At 44.6% G+C, this 19,625-nt stretch overlaps 1 protein-coding gene across 1 annotated transcript in view; it reads left to right on the top strand.

The window, feature by feature from the left end:
- Window positions 1-18,397, top strand: part of LOC135538313 (layilin-like) — a 32,773-nt gene extending 14,376 nt beyond the window's left edge. Inside the window, exons 6-11 of the mRNA XM_064964228.1 lie at window positions 143-222; window positions 445-478; window positions 4,906-4,974; window positions 5,063-5,159; window positions 5,486-5,640; window positions 16,097-18,397. Of these exons, the coding sequence (XP_064820300.1) occupies window positions 143-222; window positions 445-478; window positions 4,906-4,974; window positions 5,063-5,159; window positions 5,486-5,640; window positions 16,097-16,668 (1,007 nt within the window). The 3' untranslated portion in view covers window positions 16,669-18,397. The remainder of the gene's footprint in view (window positions 1-142; window positions 223-444; window positions 479-4,905; window positions 4,975-5,062; window positions 5,160-5,485; window positions 5,641-16,096) is intronic.
- The last annotated feature ends 1,228 nt before the right edge of the window (window positions 18,398-19,625 follow it).

The following is a 19,625-nucleotide window of genomic DNA, read 5'->3' as shown; positions in this document are numbered from 1 at the left end:
ACACACACACACACACACACACACACACACACACACACACACACACACACACACACAGATGATAGTACACAGCAGATACCCCTCAGAGCCTGGTTCCTCTGGTCTACCCAGTACAGCCAGTAGAGGACTGGCCACCCCTCAGAGCCTGGTTCCTCTGGTCTACCCAGTACAGCCAGAAGAGGACTGGCCACCCCTCAGAGCCTGGTTCATCTGGTCTACCCAGTACACCCATTAGATTACTGGCCACCCCTCAGAGCCTCAGTCCTCTCTTGGTTGCTTCCTAGGTTCCTTCCTTTCTATTGAGTTTTTCTTAGCCACTGTGCTTCTACATCTGCACTGCTTGCTGTTTGGAGTTTTCAGGTTGGGTTGTTGTGACATCTTTGTTACATCTGCTCATGTTAAAAGGGCTTTATAACTGATTGATTGTGTTGTGTTCCAGATAAGGCTCCTGAACCCTCCCCCAACACTGCACACCCAGGTAACAACGCTACTTAAAGTGTCTGAATATTTATGGTATTAACGAGGTCTGAATATTAATAGGTACACTACATGACCAAAAGTATGTGGATATCTTCTCGTTGAACATCTCATTCCAACATCATGGGCATTACTATGGAGTTGGTCCCCCTTTACTGCTATAACAGCCTCTACTCTTCTGGGAAGTCATTAATATGAAGTTGGTCCCCCCTTTACTGCTATAACAGCCTCCACTCTTCTTGGAAGTGATTACTATGGAGTTGGTCCCCCCTTTACTGCTATAACAGCCTCCACTCTTCTGGGAAGTCATTAATATGAAGTTGGTACCCCCTTTACTGCTGTAACAGCCTCCACTCTTCTGGGAAGTCATTACTATGGAGTTGGTCCCCCCTTTACTGCTATAACAGCCTCCACTCTTCTGGGAAGTCATTAATATGAAGTTGGTACCCCCTTTACTGCTGTAACAGCCTCCACTCTTCTGGGAAGTCATTAATATGAAGTTGGTCCCCCCTTTACTGCTGTAACAGCCTCCACTCTTCTGGGAAGTCATTACTATGGAGTTGGTCCCCCCTTTACTGCTATAACAGCCTCCACTCTTCTGGGAAGTCATTAATATGAAGTTGGTCCCCCTTTGCTGCTGTAACAGCCTCCACTCTTCTGGGAAGTCATTACTATGGAGTTGGTCCCCCCTTTACTGCTATAACAGCCTCCACTCTTCTGGGAAGTCATTACTATGGAGTTGGTCCCCCCTTTACTGCTATAACAGCCTCCACTCTTCTGGGAAGTCATTAAAATGGAGTTGGTCCCCCCTTTACTGCTATAACAGCCTCCACTCTTCTGGGAAGTCATTAATATGGAGTTGGTCCCCCCTTTACTGCTATAACAGCCTCCACTCTTCTGGGAAGTCATTAATATGGAGGTGGACCCCCTTTGCTGCTGTAACAACCTCCACTCTTCTGGGAAGTCATTAATATGGAGTAGGTCCCCCTTTGCTGCTATAACAGCCTCCACTCTTCTGGGAGGTTTTTCCACTAGATGTTGGAACATTGCTGCTATAACAGGCTCCACTCTTCAGGGAAGGCTTTCCACTAGATGTGGGAACATTGCTGCTATAACAGCCTCTACTCTTCTGGGAAGGCTTTCCTCTAGATGTAGGAACATTGCTGCTATAACAACCTCCACTCTTCTGGGAAGGCTTCCCACTAGATGTTGGAACATTGCTGCTATAACAGCCTCCACTTTTCTGGGAAGGCTTTCCACTAGATGTATAGATAGATTTAACTAAATTACTATGTATATACTGTTGAAGTCGGAAACTTTACATACACTTAGGTTAGAGTCATAACTCATTTTTTTCAATCACTCCACAAATTTCTTGTTTAACGAACTATAGTTTTGGCAAGTTGGTTAGGACATCTACTTTGTGCATGACACAAGTAATTTTTCCAGCAATTGTTTACAGACAGATTATTTCACTTATAATTCACTGTATCACAATTCCAGTGGGTCAGAAGTTTACATACACTAAGTTGACTGTGCCTTTAAACAGCTTGGAAAATTCCAGAAAATGATGTCATGGCTTTAGAAGCTTCTGATAGGATACTTGACATCATTTGAGTCAATTAGGTGTGTACCTATGGATGTATTTCAAGGCCTATCTTGAGACTCAGTGCCTCTTTGCTTGACATCATGGGAAAATCAAAAGAAATCAGCCAAGACCTCAGAATTTTTTAAAGACCTCCACAAGTCTGGTTCATCCTTGGGAGCAATTTCCAAACCCCTGAAGTTACCAAGTTCATCCGTACAAACAATAGTACGCAAGTATAAACACCATGGGACTACGCAGCCGTCATACCACTCGGGAAGGAGATGCGTTCTGTCTTCTAGAGATGAACGTACTTTGGTGTGAAAAGTGCAAATGTCCTCTGGTCTGATGAAACAAAAATGCAACTGTTTGGTCATAATGACCATCGTTATGTCTGGAGGAAAAAGGGTGAGGCTTGCAAGCAGAAGAACACCATCCCAACTGTGAAACACGGGGGTGGCAGCATCATGTTGTGGGGGTGCTTTGCTGCAGGAGGGACTGGTGCACTTCACAAAATAGATAGCATTGTGAGTTAGGAAAATTATGTGGATATATTGAAAGCAACATCTCAAGATGTCAGTCAGGAAGTTAAAGCTTGGTCACTAATGGGTCTTCCAAATGGACAATGACCCCAAGCATACTTCCAAAGTTGTGTCAAAATAGTTTAAGGACAACAATGTCAAGGTATTGGAGTGTCATCACAAAGCCCTGACCTCAATCCTATAGAACATTTGTGGGCAGAACTGAAAAAGAATGTGTGAGCAAGGAGGCCTACAAATCTGACTCAGTTACACCAGCTCTGTCAGGAGGAATGGGTCAACATTCACCCAACTTATTGTGGGAAGCTTGTGGAAGGCCACCCAAAATGTTTGACCCAAGTTAAACAATTAAAGGGCAATGCTACCAAATACTAATTGAGTGTATGCAAACTTCTGACCCACTGGGAATGTGATGAAAGAAATAAAAGCTGAAATAAATCATTCTCTCTACTACATTTCACTTTCTTAAAATAAAGTGTTTATCCTAACTGACCTAAGACAGGGAATTTTTCCCAGGATTATATGTCAGGAATTGTGAAAAACTGAGTTTAAATGTATTTTGCTAACGTATATATGTAATCTTCCAACTTCAACTGTATGAGTTTAGAGAGATATTGTCACGACTTCCACCGAAGTTGGCTCCCCTGCCTGTTTGGGCGGTGCTCAGCGGTCGTCGTCACCGGCCTACTAGAAGTTGGCTCCCCTGCCTGTTCGGGCGGTGCTCAGCGGTCGTCGTCACCGTCCTACTAGAAGTTGGCTCCCCTGCCTGTTTGGGCGGTGCTCAGCGGTCGTCGTCACCGGCCTACTAGAAGTTGGCTCCCCTGCCTGTTTGGGCGGTGCTCGGCGGTTGTCGTCACCGGCCTACTAGCCGCCACGATCCCTTTTTCTTTTGTCTGTTTGTTTTGTCTTATTAGTTTCACCTGTGTTCTGTTGTATGGTTTAATGAGCTTCCTTATTTAAAGTACGTGTACCCGCCCTTGTTTTGTGCGGGATTGTCTTTGTGTTACGTGTGTGTGTTTTAGGTAGAGGTGTATAATCTTTTCTGGACTTTGCACCCTGTGTTTTGGGTAGTCACTTTTACTGTCCGCGCCCTGTGTTGTTGGGCTTGTCATTTACTGTCCGCGCCCTGTGTTGTTGGGTAGTCACTTTTACTGTCCGCGCCCTGTGTTGTTGGGCTTGTCATTTACTGTCCGCGCCCTGTGTTGTTGGGTAGTCACATTTACTGTCCGCGCCCTGTGTTGTTGGGTAGTCACATTTACTGTCCGCGCCCTGTGTTGTTGGGCTTGTCATTTACTGTCCGCGCCCTGTGTTGTTGGGTAGTCACATTTATTGTCCGCGCCCTGTGTTGTTGGGTAGTCACATTTACTGTCTGCGCCCTGTGTTGTTGGGTAGTCACATTTACTGTCCGCACCCTGTGTTGTTGGGCTTGTCATTTACTGTCCGCGCCCTGTGTTGTTGGGTAGTCACTTTACTGTCCGCGCCCTGTGTTGTTGGGCTTGTCATTTACTGTCCGCGCCCTGTGTTGTTGGGTAGTCACATTTACTGTCCGCGCCCTGTGTTGTTGGGTAGTCACATTTACTGTCCGCACCCTGTGTTGTCGGGCTTGTCATTTACTGTCCGCGCCCTGTGTTGTTGGGTAGTCACATTTACTCTCCGCGCCCTGTGTTGTTGGGTAGTCACGTTTACTGTCCGCGCCCTGTGTTGTTGGGTAGTCACATTGACTGTCCGCGCCCTGTGTTGTCGGGCTTGTCATTTACTGTCCGCGCCCTGTGTTGTTGGGTAGTCACATTTACTGTCCGCGCCCTGTGTTGTTGGGTAGTCACATTTACTGTCCGCGCCCTGTGTTTTTGGACTTGTCATTTACTATCCGCGCCCTGTGTTGTTGGGTAGTCACATTCACTGCCCGCGCCCTGTGTTGTCGGGCTTGTCATTTACTGTCCGCGCCCTGTGTTGTTGGGTATTCACATTTACTGTCCGCGCCCTGTGTTGTTGGGTAGTCACATTTACTGTCCGCGCCCTGTGTTGTCGGGCTTGTCATTTACTGTCTGCGCCCTGTGTTGTCGGGCTTGTCATTTACTGTCCGCGCCCTGTGTTGTTGGGTAGTCACATTTACTGTCCGCGCCCTGTGTTGTTGTGCTTGTCAGTGGAACTCTCTGCACCTGATTCCTTCCTCACCCACCTAGTCCCGCGTGACAGATATAACTAAATGACTATGAGTATAGATAGATATAACTAAATGACTATGTATAGATGAGTATCGAGAGATATAACTAAATTAATGAACATTAATGTTCCTGTCTACAGAGGCTCCTCCCTTGTCTCTGTCACCCCTGACCACGACCTTTGACACTGAAGAGAAGAGACACACCCCAGGTACCCTGACCTCTAACCTATTACCCTCGACCTCTTACCGTGTGTGTGTTTTTTGTGCATGTCTCTGAACTGTGTGTGTCTGTTTCAGCTCTGAACATTGTTTACATAGTCCTGCCCATCATCCCGTTGTTGATGGTGTTACTAATAGCAACTGCGGTCTTCTGCTTCACGCTGCTGGCTCGACGGTGAGGAGCAAGTACTAACTAGCATGAGATAGACTGGTAGTATGGATAGCATTCATACTACCAGATTGAGAATAATGCATTGACTGATTTAGTGACTGTCATCTATTCCAGAAGCTCACTGTCTCTGTGTGTAGGAGGAAGCTCACTGTCTCTGTGTGTAGAAGGAAGCTCACTGTCTCTGTGTGTAGGAGGAAGCTCACTGTCTCTGTGTGTAGGAGGAAGCTCACTGTCTCTGTGTGTAGGAGGAAGCTCACTGTCTCTGTGTGTAGGAGGAAGCTCATTGTCTCTGTGTGTAGGAGGAAGCTCACTGTCTCTGTGTGTAGGAGGAAGCGGCGTGAGCAGCAGACAGAGGTGTGTCCTAGCGACCCAGGGTCCTGTCCAAACCCCGCCCAGCCGCCTGACGTCTACAACGTGATTCGCTCTCAGCAGGAGGCCGACCTGGCTGGAACACGCCCCCACACCAAGAACACTTCCTTCTTAGGTAAAAATATGTTTTATTGTCACTGGTGCAGTGTAATGTGGTGTTGTACAGGGTCAGTGTAATGTGGTGTTGTACAGGGTCAGTGTAATGTGGTGTTGTACAGGGTCAGTACAGGGTCAGTGTAATGTGGTGTTGTACAGGGTCAGTGTAATGTGGTGTCGTACAGGGTCAGTGTAATGTGGTGTTGTACAGGGTCAATACAGGGTCAGTGTAATGTGGTGTTGTACAGGGTCAGTACAGGGTCAGTGTAATATGGTGTTGTACAGGGTCAGTGTAATGTGGTGTTGTACAGGGTCAGTACAGGGTCAGTGTAATGTGATGTTGTACAGGGTCAGTGTAATGTGGTGTTGTACAGGGTCAGTGTAATGTGGTGTTGTACAGGGTCAGTGTAATGTGGTGTTGTACAGGGTCAGTGTAATATGGTGGTGTTCAGGGTCAGTACAGGGTCAGTGTAATGTGGTTTTGTGCAGGGTCACTACAGGGTCAGTGTAATGTGGTGTTGTACAGGGTCAGTGTAATGTGTTGTTGTACAAGGTCAGTGTAATGTGTTGTTGTACAGGGTCAGTGTAATGTGGTGTTGTACAGGGTCAGTACAGGGTCAGTGTAATGTGTTGTTGTACAGGGTCAGTGTAATGTGGTGTTGTACAGGGTCAGTACAGGGTCAGTGTAATATGGTGTTGTACAGGGTCAGTACAGGGTCAGTGTAATGTGGTGTTGTACAGGGTCAGTACAGGGTCAGTGTAATGTGGTGTTGTACAGGGTCAGTGTAATGTGGTGTTGTACAGGGTCAGTGTAATGTGGTGTTGTACAGGGTCAGTACAGGGTCAGTGTAATGTGGTGTTGTACAGGGTCAGTGTAATGTGGTGTTGTACAGGGTCAGTGTAATGTGGTGTTGTACAGGGTCAGTGTAATGTGGTGTTGTACAGGGTCAGTGTAATGTGGTGTTGTACAGGGTCAGTACAGGGTCAGTGTAATGTGGTGTTGTACAGGGTCAGTGTAATGTGGTGTTGTACAGGGTCAGTACAGGGTCAGTGTAATGTGGTGTTGTACAGGGTCAGTACAGGGTCAGTGTAATGTGTTGTTGTTCAGGGTCAGTACAGGGTCAGTGTAATGTGGTGTTGTACAGGGTCAGTACAGGGTCAGTACAGGGTCAGTGTAATGTGTTGTTGTTCAGGGTCAGTACAGGGTCAGTGTAATGTGGTGTTGTACAGGGTCAGTGTAATGTGTTGTTGTTCAGGGTCAGTACAGGGTCAGTGTAATGTGGTGTTGTACAGGGTCAGTACAGGGTCAGTACAGGGTCAGTGTAATGTGGTGTTGTACAGGGTCAGTACAGGGTCAGTACAGGGTCAGTACAGGGTCAGTACAGGGTCAGTGTAATGTGTTGTTGTACAGGGTCAGTGTAATGTGTTGTTGTACAGGGTCAGTACAGGGTCAGTGTAATGTGTTGTTGTTCAGGGTCAGTACAGGGTCAGTGTAATGTGGTGTTGTACAGGGTCAGTACAGGGTCAGTACAGGGTCAGTGTAATGTGGTGTTGTACAGGGTCAGTACAGGGTCAGTACAGGGTCAGTACAGGGTCAGTACAGGGTCAGTGTAATGTGGTGTTGTACAGGGTCAGTGTAATGTGGTGTTGTACAGGGTCAGTGTAATGTGGTGTTGTACAGGGTCAGTACAGGGTCAGTGTAATGTGGTGTTGTACAGGGTCAGTACAGGGTCAGTGTAATGTGGTGTCGTACAGGGTCAGTGTAATGTGGTGTTGTACAGGGTCAGTGTAATGTGGTGTTGTACAGGGTCAGTGTAATGTGGTGTTGTACAGGGTCAGTACAGGGTCAGTACAGGGTCAGTGTAATGTGATGTTGTACAGGGTCAGTGTAATGTGATGTTGTACAGGGTCAGTGTAATGTGATGTTGTACAGGGTCAGTGTAATGTGATGTTGTACAGGGTCAGTGTAATGTGTTGTTGTACAGGGTCAGTACAGGGTCAGTGTAATGTGGTGATGTACAGGGTCAGTGTAATGTGGTGTTGTACAGGGTCAGTACAGGGTCAGTGTAATGTGTTGTTGTACAGGGTCAGTGTAATGTGTTGTTGTACAGGGTCAGTACAGGGTCAGTACAGGGTCAGTGTAATGTGGTGTTGTACAGGGTCAGTGTAATTTGGTGTTGTACAGGGTCAGTACAGGGTCAGTACAGGGTCAGTGTAATGTGGTGTTGTACAGGGTCAGTGTAATGTGGTGTTGTACAGGGTCAGTGTAATGTGGTGTTGTACAGGGTCAGTGTAATGTGTTGTTGTACAGGGTCAGTGTAATGTGGTGTTGTACAGGGTCAGTACAGGGTCAGTACAGGGTCAGTGTAATGTGGTGTTGTACAGGGTCAGTGTAATGTGGTGTTGTACAGGGTCAATACAGGGTCAGTACAGGGTCAGTGTAATGTGTTGTTGTACAGGGTCAGTACAGGGTCAGTGTAATGTGGTGTTGTACAGGGTCAGTGTAATGTGGTGTTGTACAGGGTCAGTACAGGGTCAGTGTAATGTGGTGTTGTACAGGGTCAGTGTAATGTGGTGTTGTACAGGGTCAGTGTAATGTGGTGTTGTACAGGGTCAGTGTAATGTGGTGTTGTACAGGGTCAGTGTAATGTGGTGTTGTACAGGGTCAGTGTAATGTGGTGTTGTACAGGGTCAGTGTAATGTGGTGTTGTACAGGGTCAGTGTAATATGGTGGTGTTCAGGGTCAGTACAGGGTCAGTGTAATGTGGTTTTGTGCAGGGTCACTACAGGGTCAGTGTAATGTGGTGTTGTACAGGGTCAGTGTAATGTGTTGTTGTACAAGGTCAGTGTAATGTGTTGTTGTACAGGGTCAGTGTAATGTGGTGTTGTACAGGGTCAGTACAGGGTCAGTGTAATGTGTTGTTGTACAGGGTCAGTGTAATGTGGTGTTGTACAGGGTCAGTACAGGGTCAGTGTAATATGGTGTTGTACAGGGTCAGTACAGGGTCAGTGTAATGTGGTGTTGTACAGGGTCAGTACAGGGTCAGTGTAATGTGGTGTTGTACAGGGTCAGTGTAATGTGGTGTTGTACAGGGTCAGTGTAATGTGGTGTTGTACAGGGTCAGTGTAATGTGGTGTTGTACAGGGTCAGTACAGGGTCAGTGTAATGTGGTGTTGTACAGGGTCAGTGTAATGTGGTGTTGTACAGGGTCAGTGTAATGTGGTGTTGTACAGGGTCAGTGTAATGTGGTGTTGTACAGGGTCAGTGTAATGTGGTGTTGTACAGGGTCAGTGTAATGTGGTGTTGTACAGGGTCAGTGTAATGTGGTGTTGTACAGGGTCAGTGTAATGTGGTGTTGTACAGGGTCAGTACAGGGTCAGTGTAATGTGTTGTTGTTCAGGGTCAGTACAGGGTCAGTGTAATGTGGTGTTGTACAGGGTCAGTACAGGGTCAGTACAGGGTCAGTGTAATGTGTTGTTGTTCAGGGTCAGTACAGGGTCAGTGTAATGTGGTGTTGTACAGGGTCAGTGTAATGTGTTGTTGTTCAGGGTCAGTACAGGGTCAGTGTAATGTGGTGTTGTACAGGGTCAGTACAGGGTCAGTACAGGGTCAGTGTAATGTGGTGTTGTACAGGGTCAGTACAGGGTCAGTACAGGGTCAGTACAGGGTCAGTACAGGGTCAGTGTAATGTGTTGTTGTACAGGGTCAGTGTAATGTGTTGTTGTACAGGGTCAGTACAGGGTCAGTGTAATGTGGTGTTGTACAGGGTCAGTACAGGGTCAGTACAGGGTCAGTGTAATGTGGTGTTGTACAGGGTCAGTACAGGGTCAGTACAGGGTCAGTACAGGGTCAGTACAGGGTCAGTGTAATGTGGTGTTGTACAGGGTCAGTGTAATGTGGTGTTGTACAGGGTCAGTGTAATGTGGTGTTGTACAGGGTCAGTACAGGGTCAGTGTAATGTGGTGTTGTACAGGGTCAGTACAGGGTCAGTGTAATGTGGTGTCGTACAGGGTCAGTGTAATGTGGTGTTGTACAGGGTCAGTGTAATGTGGTGTTGTACAGGGTCAGTGTAATGTGGTGTTGTACAGGGTCAGTACAGGGTCAGTACAGGGTCAGTGTAATGTGATGTTGTACAGGGTCAGTGTAATGTGATGTTGTACAGGGTCAGTGTAATGTGTTGTTGTACAGGGTCAGTACAGGGTCAGTGTAATGTGGTGATGTACAGGGTCAGTGTAATGTGGTGTTGTACAGGGTCAGTACAGGGTCAGTGTAATGTGTTGTTGTACAGGGTCAGTGTAATGTGTTGTTGTACAGGGTCAGTACAGGGTCAGTACAGGGTCAGTGTAATGTGGTGTTGTACAGGGTCAGTGTAATTTGGTGTTGTACAGGGTCAGTACAGGGTCAGTACAGGGTCAGTGTAATGTGGTGTTGTACAGGGTCAGTGTAATGTGGTGTTGTACAGGGTCAGTGTAATGTGGTGTTGTACAGGGTCAGTGTAATGTGTTGTTGTACAGGGTCAGTGTAATGTGGTGTTGTACAGGGTCAGTACAGGGTCAGTACAGGGTCAGTGTAATGTGGTGTTGTACAGGGTCAGTGTAATGTGGTGTTGTACAGGGTCAATACAGGGTCAGTACAGGGTCAGTGTAATAACAAATGTGTTGTTGTACAGGGTCAGTACAGGGTCAGTGTAATGTGGTGTTGTACAGGGTCAGTGTAATGTGGTGTTGTACAGGGTCAGTACAGGGTCAGTGTAATGTGGTGTTGTACAGGGTCAGTGTAATGTGGTGTTGTACAGGGTCAGTGTAATGTGGTGTTGTACAGGGTCAGTGTAATGTGGTGTTGTACAGGGTCAGTGTAATGTGGTGTTGTACAGGGTCAGTGTAATGTGGTGTTGTACAGGGTCAGTACAGGGTCAGTGTAATGTGGTGTTGTACAGGGTCAGTGTAATGTGGTGTTGTACAAGGTCAGTACAGGGTCAGTGTAATTTGGTGTTGTACATGGTCAGTACAGGGTCAGTGTAATGTGGTGTTGTACAGGGTCAACCGTAGATGTACTGGAGAAAATTAAGGGGTTAAGTGCCTTCCTCAAGGCCACAGACAGATTTTTCACCTTGTCGGCTCGGTTATTGGAAACGGTTGCTGATTCGGCAATACATTTTCCAAAATCTGTTTTTGTTTTGTCATTATGAGGAATTTTGTGTAGATTGATCAGGGGGAAAAAACAATTTAATCTATTTTAAAATAAGGCTGTAACGTAATGTGGAAAAAGTCAAGGGGTCTGAATACTTTACAAATGCCCTGTATATTCACACTGTGCTTTCTATTCTGTTTCTACAGATTGTAAATTAAAGATAAACATTTTTGCTAAGAGTTTTATTATATTATTGATTGACTATGATTTTTTAAATCACCCTGCAGTGCTATTTGCAGAGTCAGCCATTCCTGAACCTTTAACCAAAAGCAAGCTACATATGGACAGTGTTGCGAACTATCTCGTAGCCCATAACAAAGAGGGAGACAATGCAGAGATAAAGAAATAACAAAAATATATTTATTAAACGAAGTTACCCATATCCAAGTAACAATGGTGTGTGTCGTCAGTAGTCAGTAGTGTAAATGAGTGGACACATGTGTAGATGGTGATTAATGAGGGGTGTTGAGATGTGCCAAAACAAATCAGAACAAATTAACACAAAGAAGCCCCAAAATGGAATACCAAAAACCGAAAGTGTGACTACGTGGAGAGTCTTCCCGATGTATTGGGGGAAGGTGTATTCATCCCCAGGACACACCCGAGCCCAGGTGTGTTCCATTTCCATGACAACCCTTTCAGCTCCGCCCATCGACATCCTATTAAGGAAAACAAGAGCAGAGAGAAAGAATTCGTCAGACAGAGTGGGAGGATCGTCGCAACAGTACCAAAACATATGATCTAATGATTCTGTCTCTTTGCAGCAAAATCTGGGGAGTTGGAATGTTTTAATCCCCCATATATACAGTGGGGCAAAAAGTATTTCGTCAGCCACCAATTGTGCAAGTTGTCCCACTTAAAAAGATGAGAGGCCTGTAATTTTCATCATAGGTACACTTAAACTATGACAGACAAAATGATTTTAAAAAATCCTGAAAATCACATTGTAGGATTTTTTTATGAATTTATTTGCAAATTATGCTTATTTAAGATTGTGAGGAAAGCACTTTTAAAGAATAGCCAGGCATCCTCTACTGACAGGATGAGGTCAATATCCTCCCAGGATACCCCGGCCAGGTCGACTAGAAAGACCTGCTCGCTGAAGTGTTTCAGGGAGCGTTTGATAGTGATAAGTGGAGGTCGTTTGTGCTAGAGGCATCACTACAGACCCTGGTTTGATTCCAAACCAACCGGCAGTGATTGGGGGTCCTACAGGGCGGCACACAATTGGCCCAGCATCATCTGGGTTAGGGTTTGGCCGGGGTAGGCTGTCATTGTAAATAATAATTTTTTCTTAACTGACTTGCCTAGTTAAATGCAGGTTAAATCAAAAATAATAATAGCTAACATTTCGATGACCATAATAAATAGATATGCCGATAGTGGACAACCTTGTTTTACTCCTCTTGACAGTTTAATTCTTTCTGAGAAGTAGCCTATATTGAACATTTTACGCCTGGTGTTACTATACATAACTTTAACCCATTCTCCAAAATTGAAATATTCCAGGCATTTGCAATGCATTTAGAAAGTATTCAGACCCCTTCATTTTTCCCACATTATGTTATGTTACAGCCTTATTTTAAAATGGATTTTTCCTCATCAATCTACACCCAAAATAAATAAAAACATACCTTATTTACATAATTCAGACCCTTTGCTATGAGACTCAAAATTAAGCTCTGGTGCATCCTGTTTCCATTAATCATCCTTGAGATGTTTCTACAACTTGATTAAACATGAGCTTGAAGGAATTGTCCGTAGAGCTCCAAGACAGGATTGTGTCGAGGCATAACATAAATAAAAAATAGTTTATCTATTTCACATACATCTATGTGCTTTTATGGTAAAAGACAAGAAAATGTATCACACATTGTAAAAAAATAAAAATAAAATGCGCCGAACAGCAGTCATGTTTGGCTGTTGCTCTCCTCATCCCTTCTCTACATATCACCATACAGTGTCAAACAGCAGTCATGTTTGGCTGTTGCTCTCCTCATCACTTCTCTACATATCACCATACAGTGTCAAACAGCAGTCATGTTTGGCTGTTGCTCTCCTCATCCCTTCTCTACATATCACCATACAGTGTCAAACAGCAGTCATGTTTGGCTGTTGCTCTCCTCATCCCTTCTCTACATATCACCATACAGTGTCAAACAGCAGTCATGTTTGGCTGTTGCTCTCCTCATCACTTCTCTACATATCACCATACAGTGTCAAACAGCAGTCATGTTTGGCTGTTGCTCTCCTCATCCCTTCTCTACATATCACCATACAGTGTCAGACAGTTGTCATGTTTGGCTGTTGCTCTCCTCATCCCTTCTCTACATATCACCATACAGTGTCAAACAGTAGTCATGTTTGGCTGTTGCTCTCCTCATCCCTTCTCTACATATCACCATACAGTGTCAAACAGCAGTCATGTTTGGCTGTTGCTCTCCTCATCCCTTCTCTACATATCACCATACAGTGTCAAACAGCAGTCATGTTTGGCTGTTGCTCTCCTCATCCCATCTCTACATATCACCATACAGTGTCAAACAGCAGTCATGTTTGGCTGTTGCTCTCCTCATCCCTTCTCTACATATCACCATACAGTGTCAAACAGCAGTCATGTTTGGCTGTTGCCCTCCTCTTCCCTTCTAGGAGGGACACACTGCTAAAGTGGTTGACTTATAATTGAGTGTTTTTAACTGTAAGTTCGAGACAAGTTTGCATCAAACTTTTTTGTTAAGGAAGAAACTGTTAAAATGACGAAGTGGATTATAATAATAATGAATGATAAAACATTGTAGAATATACTAATGACAGTCAATACGTCTTCCTGACTGTAGACTGCTGCAGTATGTCTTCCTGACTGTAGACTGCTGCAGTATGTCTTCCTAACCTCGGCAGAGTAACCTCGGCAGAGTAACCTCGGCAGAGTAACCTCAGCTATCCTCGGCAGAGTAACCTCGGCAGAGTAACCTCGGCAGAGTAACCTCAGCTAACCTCGGCAGAGTAACCTCGGCAGAGTAACCTCGGCAGAGTATTATCAGCTAACCTCGGCAGAGTAACCTCGGCTAACCTCGGCAGAGTAACCTCGGCAGAGTAATCTCGGCTAACCTCGGCAGAGTAACCTCGGCAGAGGCCAAATGGTACACTGGCCCCTTAAGAACTGCTTGTGCCCCTTTTAGTTAAAATGTCTGTCTGGAAAAGCTGGCAGAAACTACCATTTCACCTGTTGTTAAGGTTCAACTTCTCCAGCAACATTCATACTGTTCTTTACGTTGTGTGCGTCCAATAACATGAGTAAAGAAACATGCACTGTTGTACCTGATGGAGGCAATTGTTTTGAATTCAGTCACATGTAAGTTTGGGGTCACTTAGAAATATCCTTGTTTCTGAAAGAAAAGCACATTTTCTGTCCATTAAAATAACATTCAATTGATCAGAAAGACAGTGTAGACATTTTTAATGTTGTAAATTACTTTTGTAGCTGGAAACGGTAGTTTTTTAAAATGGAATATCTACATAGGCGTACAGAGGCCCATTATCAGCAACCATCACTCCTGTGTTCCAATGGAACGTTGTGTTATCTAATATAAAGTTTATCCTTTTAAAAGGCTAATTGATCATTAGAAAACCCTTTTGCAATTATGTTAGCACAGCTGGAAACTGTTGTCCTGATTAAAGAAGCAATAAAACTGGCCTTCTTTAGACTAGTATCTGGGGCGGCAGGTAGCCTAGTGGTTAGAGCATTGGACTAGTAAAGGAAAGGTTGTAAGATCGAATCAACGAGCTGACAAGGTAAACATTTAACCCACTGATCCTAGACCTTCATTGAAAATAAGAATTTGTTCTTAACTGACCTAGTTAAATAAATAAAACAAATAAAAACAAATCTGGAGCATCAGCGTTTGTGGGTTTGATTACAGGCTCAAAATGTCCAGAAACAAAGACCTTTCTTCTATTCTTGTTCTGAGAAGTGAAGGCTATTCCATGCGAGAAATTGCCAAGAAACTGAAGATCCCGTACTACGCTGTGTACTACTCCCTTCACAGAAGAGCGTAAACTGTCCCTAACCAGAATAGAAAGAGGAGTGGGAGGCCCCGGTGCACAATTGAGCAAGAGGACAAGTACATTAGTGTCTAGTTTGAGAAACAGACACTTCACAAGTCCTCAACTGGCAGCTTCATTAAATAGGAACCGCAAAACACCAGTCTCAACATCAACAGTCAAGAGGCGACTCCGGGATGCTGGCCTTCTAGAGTTCCTCTGTCCAGTCTCAACATCAACAGTGAAGAGGCGACTCCGGGATGCTACCCTTCTAGGCAGTGTTCCTCTGTCCAGTCTCAACATCAACAGTGAAGAGGCGACTCCGGGATGCTGACCTTCTAGAGTTCCTCTGTCCAGTGTCTGTGTTCTTTTGCCCATCTTAATCTTTTCTTTTTATTGGCCAGTCTGAGATATGGCTTTTTCTTTGCAACTCTGCCTCAAAGGCCAGCATCCCGGAGTCGCCTCTTAACTGTTGAAGTTGAGACTGGTGTTTTGCGGGTAAATATATTGGCCATTTCCAGTTACAATAGTAATTTACAACATTAACCGTGTCTACACTCTATTTCTGATCAATTTGATGTTATTTTAATGGACCAAAAAATTGATTTTCTTTCAAAAACCAAGGACATTTCTAAGTGACTCCAAACTTTTGAACGGTAGTGTTTGTAAATGTGATATTTAAAAATTTTTTTTTATAAATTACCGGATGGCCTAACCTTCCTCCTAAACTTTGATTGTTGCTCTCATGACATGGTTACATATATTTGTTTAGATTGTTAAACTATTTTTCTATTTAATTCGATGCACTTTGAGATAATGAAAAGCGCTTTTGAAATGTAATGAATTGTTATTATTTTGCAAACTATCCTACAGAACAACTCTGTAAAATGTGTCCTACCTCATCTGAAAACAGTGAGGATAACAAAACACATAGCAACAACAGGCATATGGGGAGGGGTCTTGAAATGTAACATCCAATCAACATGTAGCCACTGGGAGCCAGCGGTCCATTCACACCAGTTTTGCTAAAACAAAATTCCCAGGACCTCAAAGGGAGGCGTGACAACAACGTGATTTTAGAGTTTTGGCTTCGCGAGACTAGCTTTCGACACACCCACTGGTGTTGATCCTCCCACTTTCAGACAAACTCTTTGTATGCAGTTACCCATGACTCATTCAAAGGGGAAGGGAAACACTGATCCTGTTGTTTCTCCATAGTAACGGCCTGTGTTCTTTCTCCTAGGCTCCTCCCCCGACATGTCCCCTGGTGACTATGACAACCTGGGGGGTCTGCGAGACACGGAGAGTGGTTTCGTCACGCTGGCCAGCACAGAGAGCAACTTCCAGTTGACCTCTGAACTCTATGACCTTAGTCTGGGGCGACGCAAAGACGACTCAGACATTTACCACAACAGTCTGGGTCGCAACGGAGAGGTTTATAACAACAGTCTGGGTCGGCATGGTAACCGAGAGGGTTATAACAACAGTCTGGGTCGTCATGGCAACAGAGAGACGCACGATAACAGTCTGGGTTGTCACGGCAACGGAGGGACGTACAACAACAGACTAGGTCTTCATGGCTGTGTGGTGAAGAGCAGTGAGCTGTACAACACTAGTCACTATAGAGACAGTCTTTACCAAACCAGCCCGGATCGCTATGGTAACCCTGAACAGCACGAGAGAAGCCTGGGTCGTCATGGGAACGATGCCAGTGTAGATTGCTATGGGAAGAAGGCCACTGTGGGTTACTATGGCAATGAGGGCAGTCTGGGTGGGAAGTGCTACAAAGAGTGGTTGGACAGTGATAGCAACTAACAACTACTGACAGCTACTGACAGTGACAGCTACTGACATATACTGACAGCTACTGACAGTGACAACTACTGACAGTTACATCTACTGACAGCTACTGACAGCTACTGACAGTGACAGCTACTGTGACAACTACAGACAACGACTGACAGCTACTGACAGTGACAACTACTGACAGTTATATCTACTGACAGCTACTGACAGCTACTGACAGTGACAACTACTGACAGTTATATCTACTGACAGCTACTGTGACAACTACTGACATACACTGACAGTGACAACTACTGACAGTTATATCTACTGACAGCTACTGTGACAACTACTGACATACACTGACAGTGACAACTACTGACAGCTACTGACAGTGACAGCAACTGAAAGCTACTGACATATACTGACAGTGACAACTACTGACAGTTACATCTACTGACAGCTACTGACAGTGACAGCTACTGTGACAACTACTGACAGTGACAGCTACTGTCAGTGACAGCTACTGTGACAACTACTGACAGCTACTGACAGTGACAACTACTGACAGCTACTGACAGTGACAACTACTGACAGTTACATCTACTGACAGCTACTGACAGTGACAGCTACTGACTGTGAAACCTACTGACACTGACAGCTACTGAGAGTGATAGCTACTGTGACAGCTATTGACAGCTACTGACAGTGACAGCTACTGACAGTAACAGATACTGACAGTGACAGCTACTGTGACAGTTACTGACAGCTACTGAGAGTGATAGCTACTGTGACAGCTACTGACAGTGACAGCTATTGACAGTGAAACCTACTGACAGTGACAGCTATTGACAGCTACTGACAGTCTGTGTGTGTGCATGGCCCTGTTATGCTGCCCTCCCCTGAGGGGTCACTGTCAGGTCATGAACCTTGACCCCAGCTGTGCCTGAGACACCAAAGCCTGGTCCTGTCCTCCTCCTGTCTCATCCTCCTCCTGTTCAAATATTGTCCCATTCTTCCCTTGCTGCCTGACCACAACATGACAACAATAATTTAGGCATGATAGGCCCGATTCAGAACACACCCCTTGAATTGGCACTTCTCTGTCATTGGTATACAGACTAACCTTGTGCAGGTGCATAATGAGCTTTGCACGCATGGCTCCCTTTCGCGCGCTGAATACATTTAATACAACTCCTGAAATCCCTCCCACTTGCTGGCCAACAGATTTACTCGTGGAGTCATTAATTTACTTGTGGAGTCATTTCATTAAATAGGGTTTTCAGTACTTTTATCTAAAGCCATCCCTTTAAATTTGGTGTACCTTTAATTCTCTACAGACTCTAATACATGGAGAGAACGGTTCAGAATATTAGGGATCACTGAAATATATGCATAGTCATCTACTTTTCAGCAACAATTGGTAGATAAAAATATACTCTGATCTTGTTTATTATTTAGGGATAGGAAAGTTTTTATATAATAATAAATATACTAACAGCGTTGGAGAGCCTTTATGCACGAAATATATGTGAATAAAAAATACAATGGTTTGATTTTATCGTGAAAGTTGCCATAGGAGTAGCCTAGTGGTTAGAGTGTTGGACTAGAGCTGACAAGATAAGCATCTGTCGTTTTGCCCCTGAACAAGGCAGTTAACCCACTGTTCCTAGACCAGTTAACCCACTGTTCCTAGACCAGTTAACCCACTGTTCCTAGACCAGTTAACCCACTGTTCCTAGACCAGTTAACCCACTGTTCCTAGACCAGTTAACCCACTGTTCCTAGACCAGTTAACCCACTGTTCCTTGACCAGTTAACCCACTGTTCCTAGACCAGTTAACCCACTGTTCCTAGGCTGTCATTTGAAAATAATTTGTTCTTAACTGACTTGCCTATAATAACATTTTTAAAGATTCAATTGTTGAATCCATAAGATATTGGAAGGTGAGAATAGGGGTTGACCAGTAGTCCTATGAATCCTATAATCCTCCCTAATCATGGAGCTGTGATGACAACAGTCCAGTCGTCGTGAACCAGGCACCAGGCTCCAGGTTTACATGGCTACATATCGTCTGAGTGATTAGTGATTCAAATAGACCACCTGTCCCAAATGATTTCCCAACTTAATGTGTTAGCCTGATATCATCCACTACTGCTAGCGATCCTCATGAACAACCACACGAACGTGACAGAGGAAAGAAAGGTAAACTAACAATGCAATGGAATGATGCAATATGTAAGGAAACTAACACTGAACGTACATTTATAAATTGTTGAGCGTGAAAAACCCAGCAGCGTTGCAGTTCTTGACACAAACCGGTGCGCCTGACACCTACTACCATACCCCATTCAAAGGGGCTTTAATATGTTGTCTTGCCCATTCACACTCTGAATGGCGCACACATACACAATCCATGTCTCAACTGTCTCAAGGCTTAAAAATCCTTCTTTAACCCGTCTCCTCCCCTTCATCTACACTGATTGAAGTGGATTTAACAAAGTGACATCAGACTATTTTACTTTCAGTTTCATTCACCTACTTCAAAAATCCTTAAAAATATAGTTTTTGTTATTGAAAATATATTTCACAGCAATTCAGATGGTACAATGATTCCCTACAGCAGGGCAATTCAACTGTATTCTTATAGGGACTGATGATTCCCTACAGCAGGGCAATTCAACTGTATTCTTATAGGGACTGATGATACCCTACAGCAGGGCAATTCAGTAGGGCAATTGAATCTGGCCCACAGGCCGCCAGTTGAATATCCCTGCCCAACACTATTCATTGATTTTTTTTTGTCACATACAATTTAATTGAGATTAGACTGTGGAATTATAGCAACCAGGAAGTGATTTCTACATTGGCCACTTTCACCCAGTGCTCGTTGTGTCGAGGGCGAGATGACCACACCTCTCAGTGATGTTGATGGAGGAGAGGGAAGATGCAGTTTTCCCATCTTGACAGAAGCCAGTCTTTTGTT

The sequence above is a fragment of the Oncorhynchus masou genome, unplaced genomic scaffold (assembly GCF_036934945.1).
Source record: "Oncorhynchus masou masou isolate Uvic2021 unplaced genomic scaffold, UVic_Omas_1.1 unplaced_scaffold_939, whole genome shotgun sequence".
Classification (NCBI taxonomy): Eukaryota; Metazoa; Chordata; class Actinopteri; order Salmoniformes; family Salmonidae; genus Oncorhynchus; species Oncorhynchus masou.
This window is presented reverse-complemented; position numbering and strand designations above follow the sequence as displayed.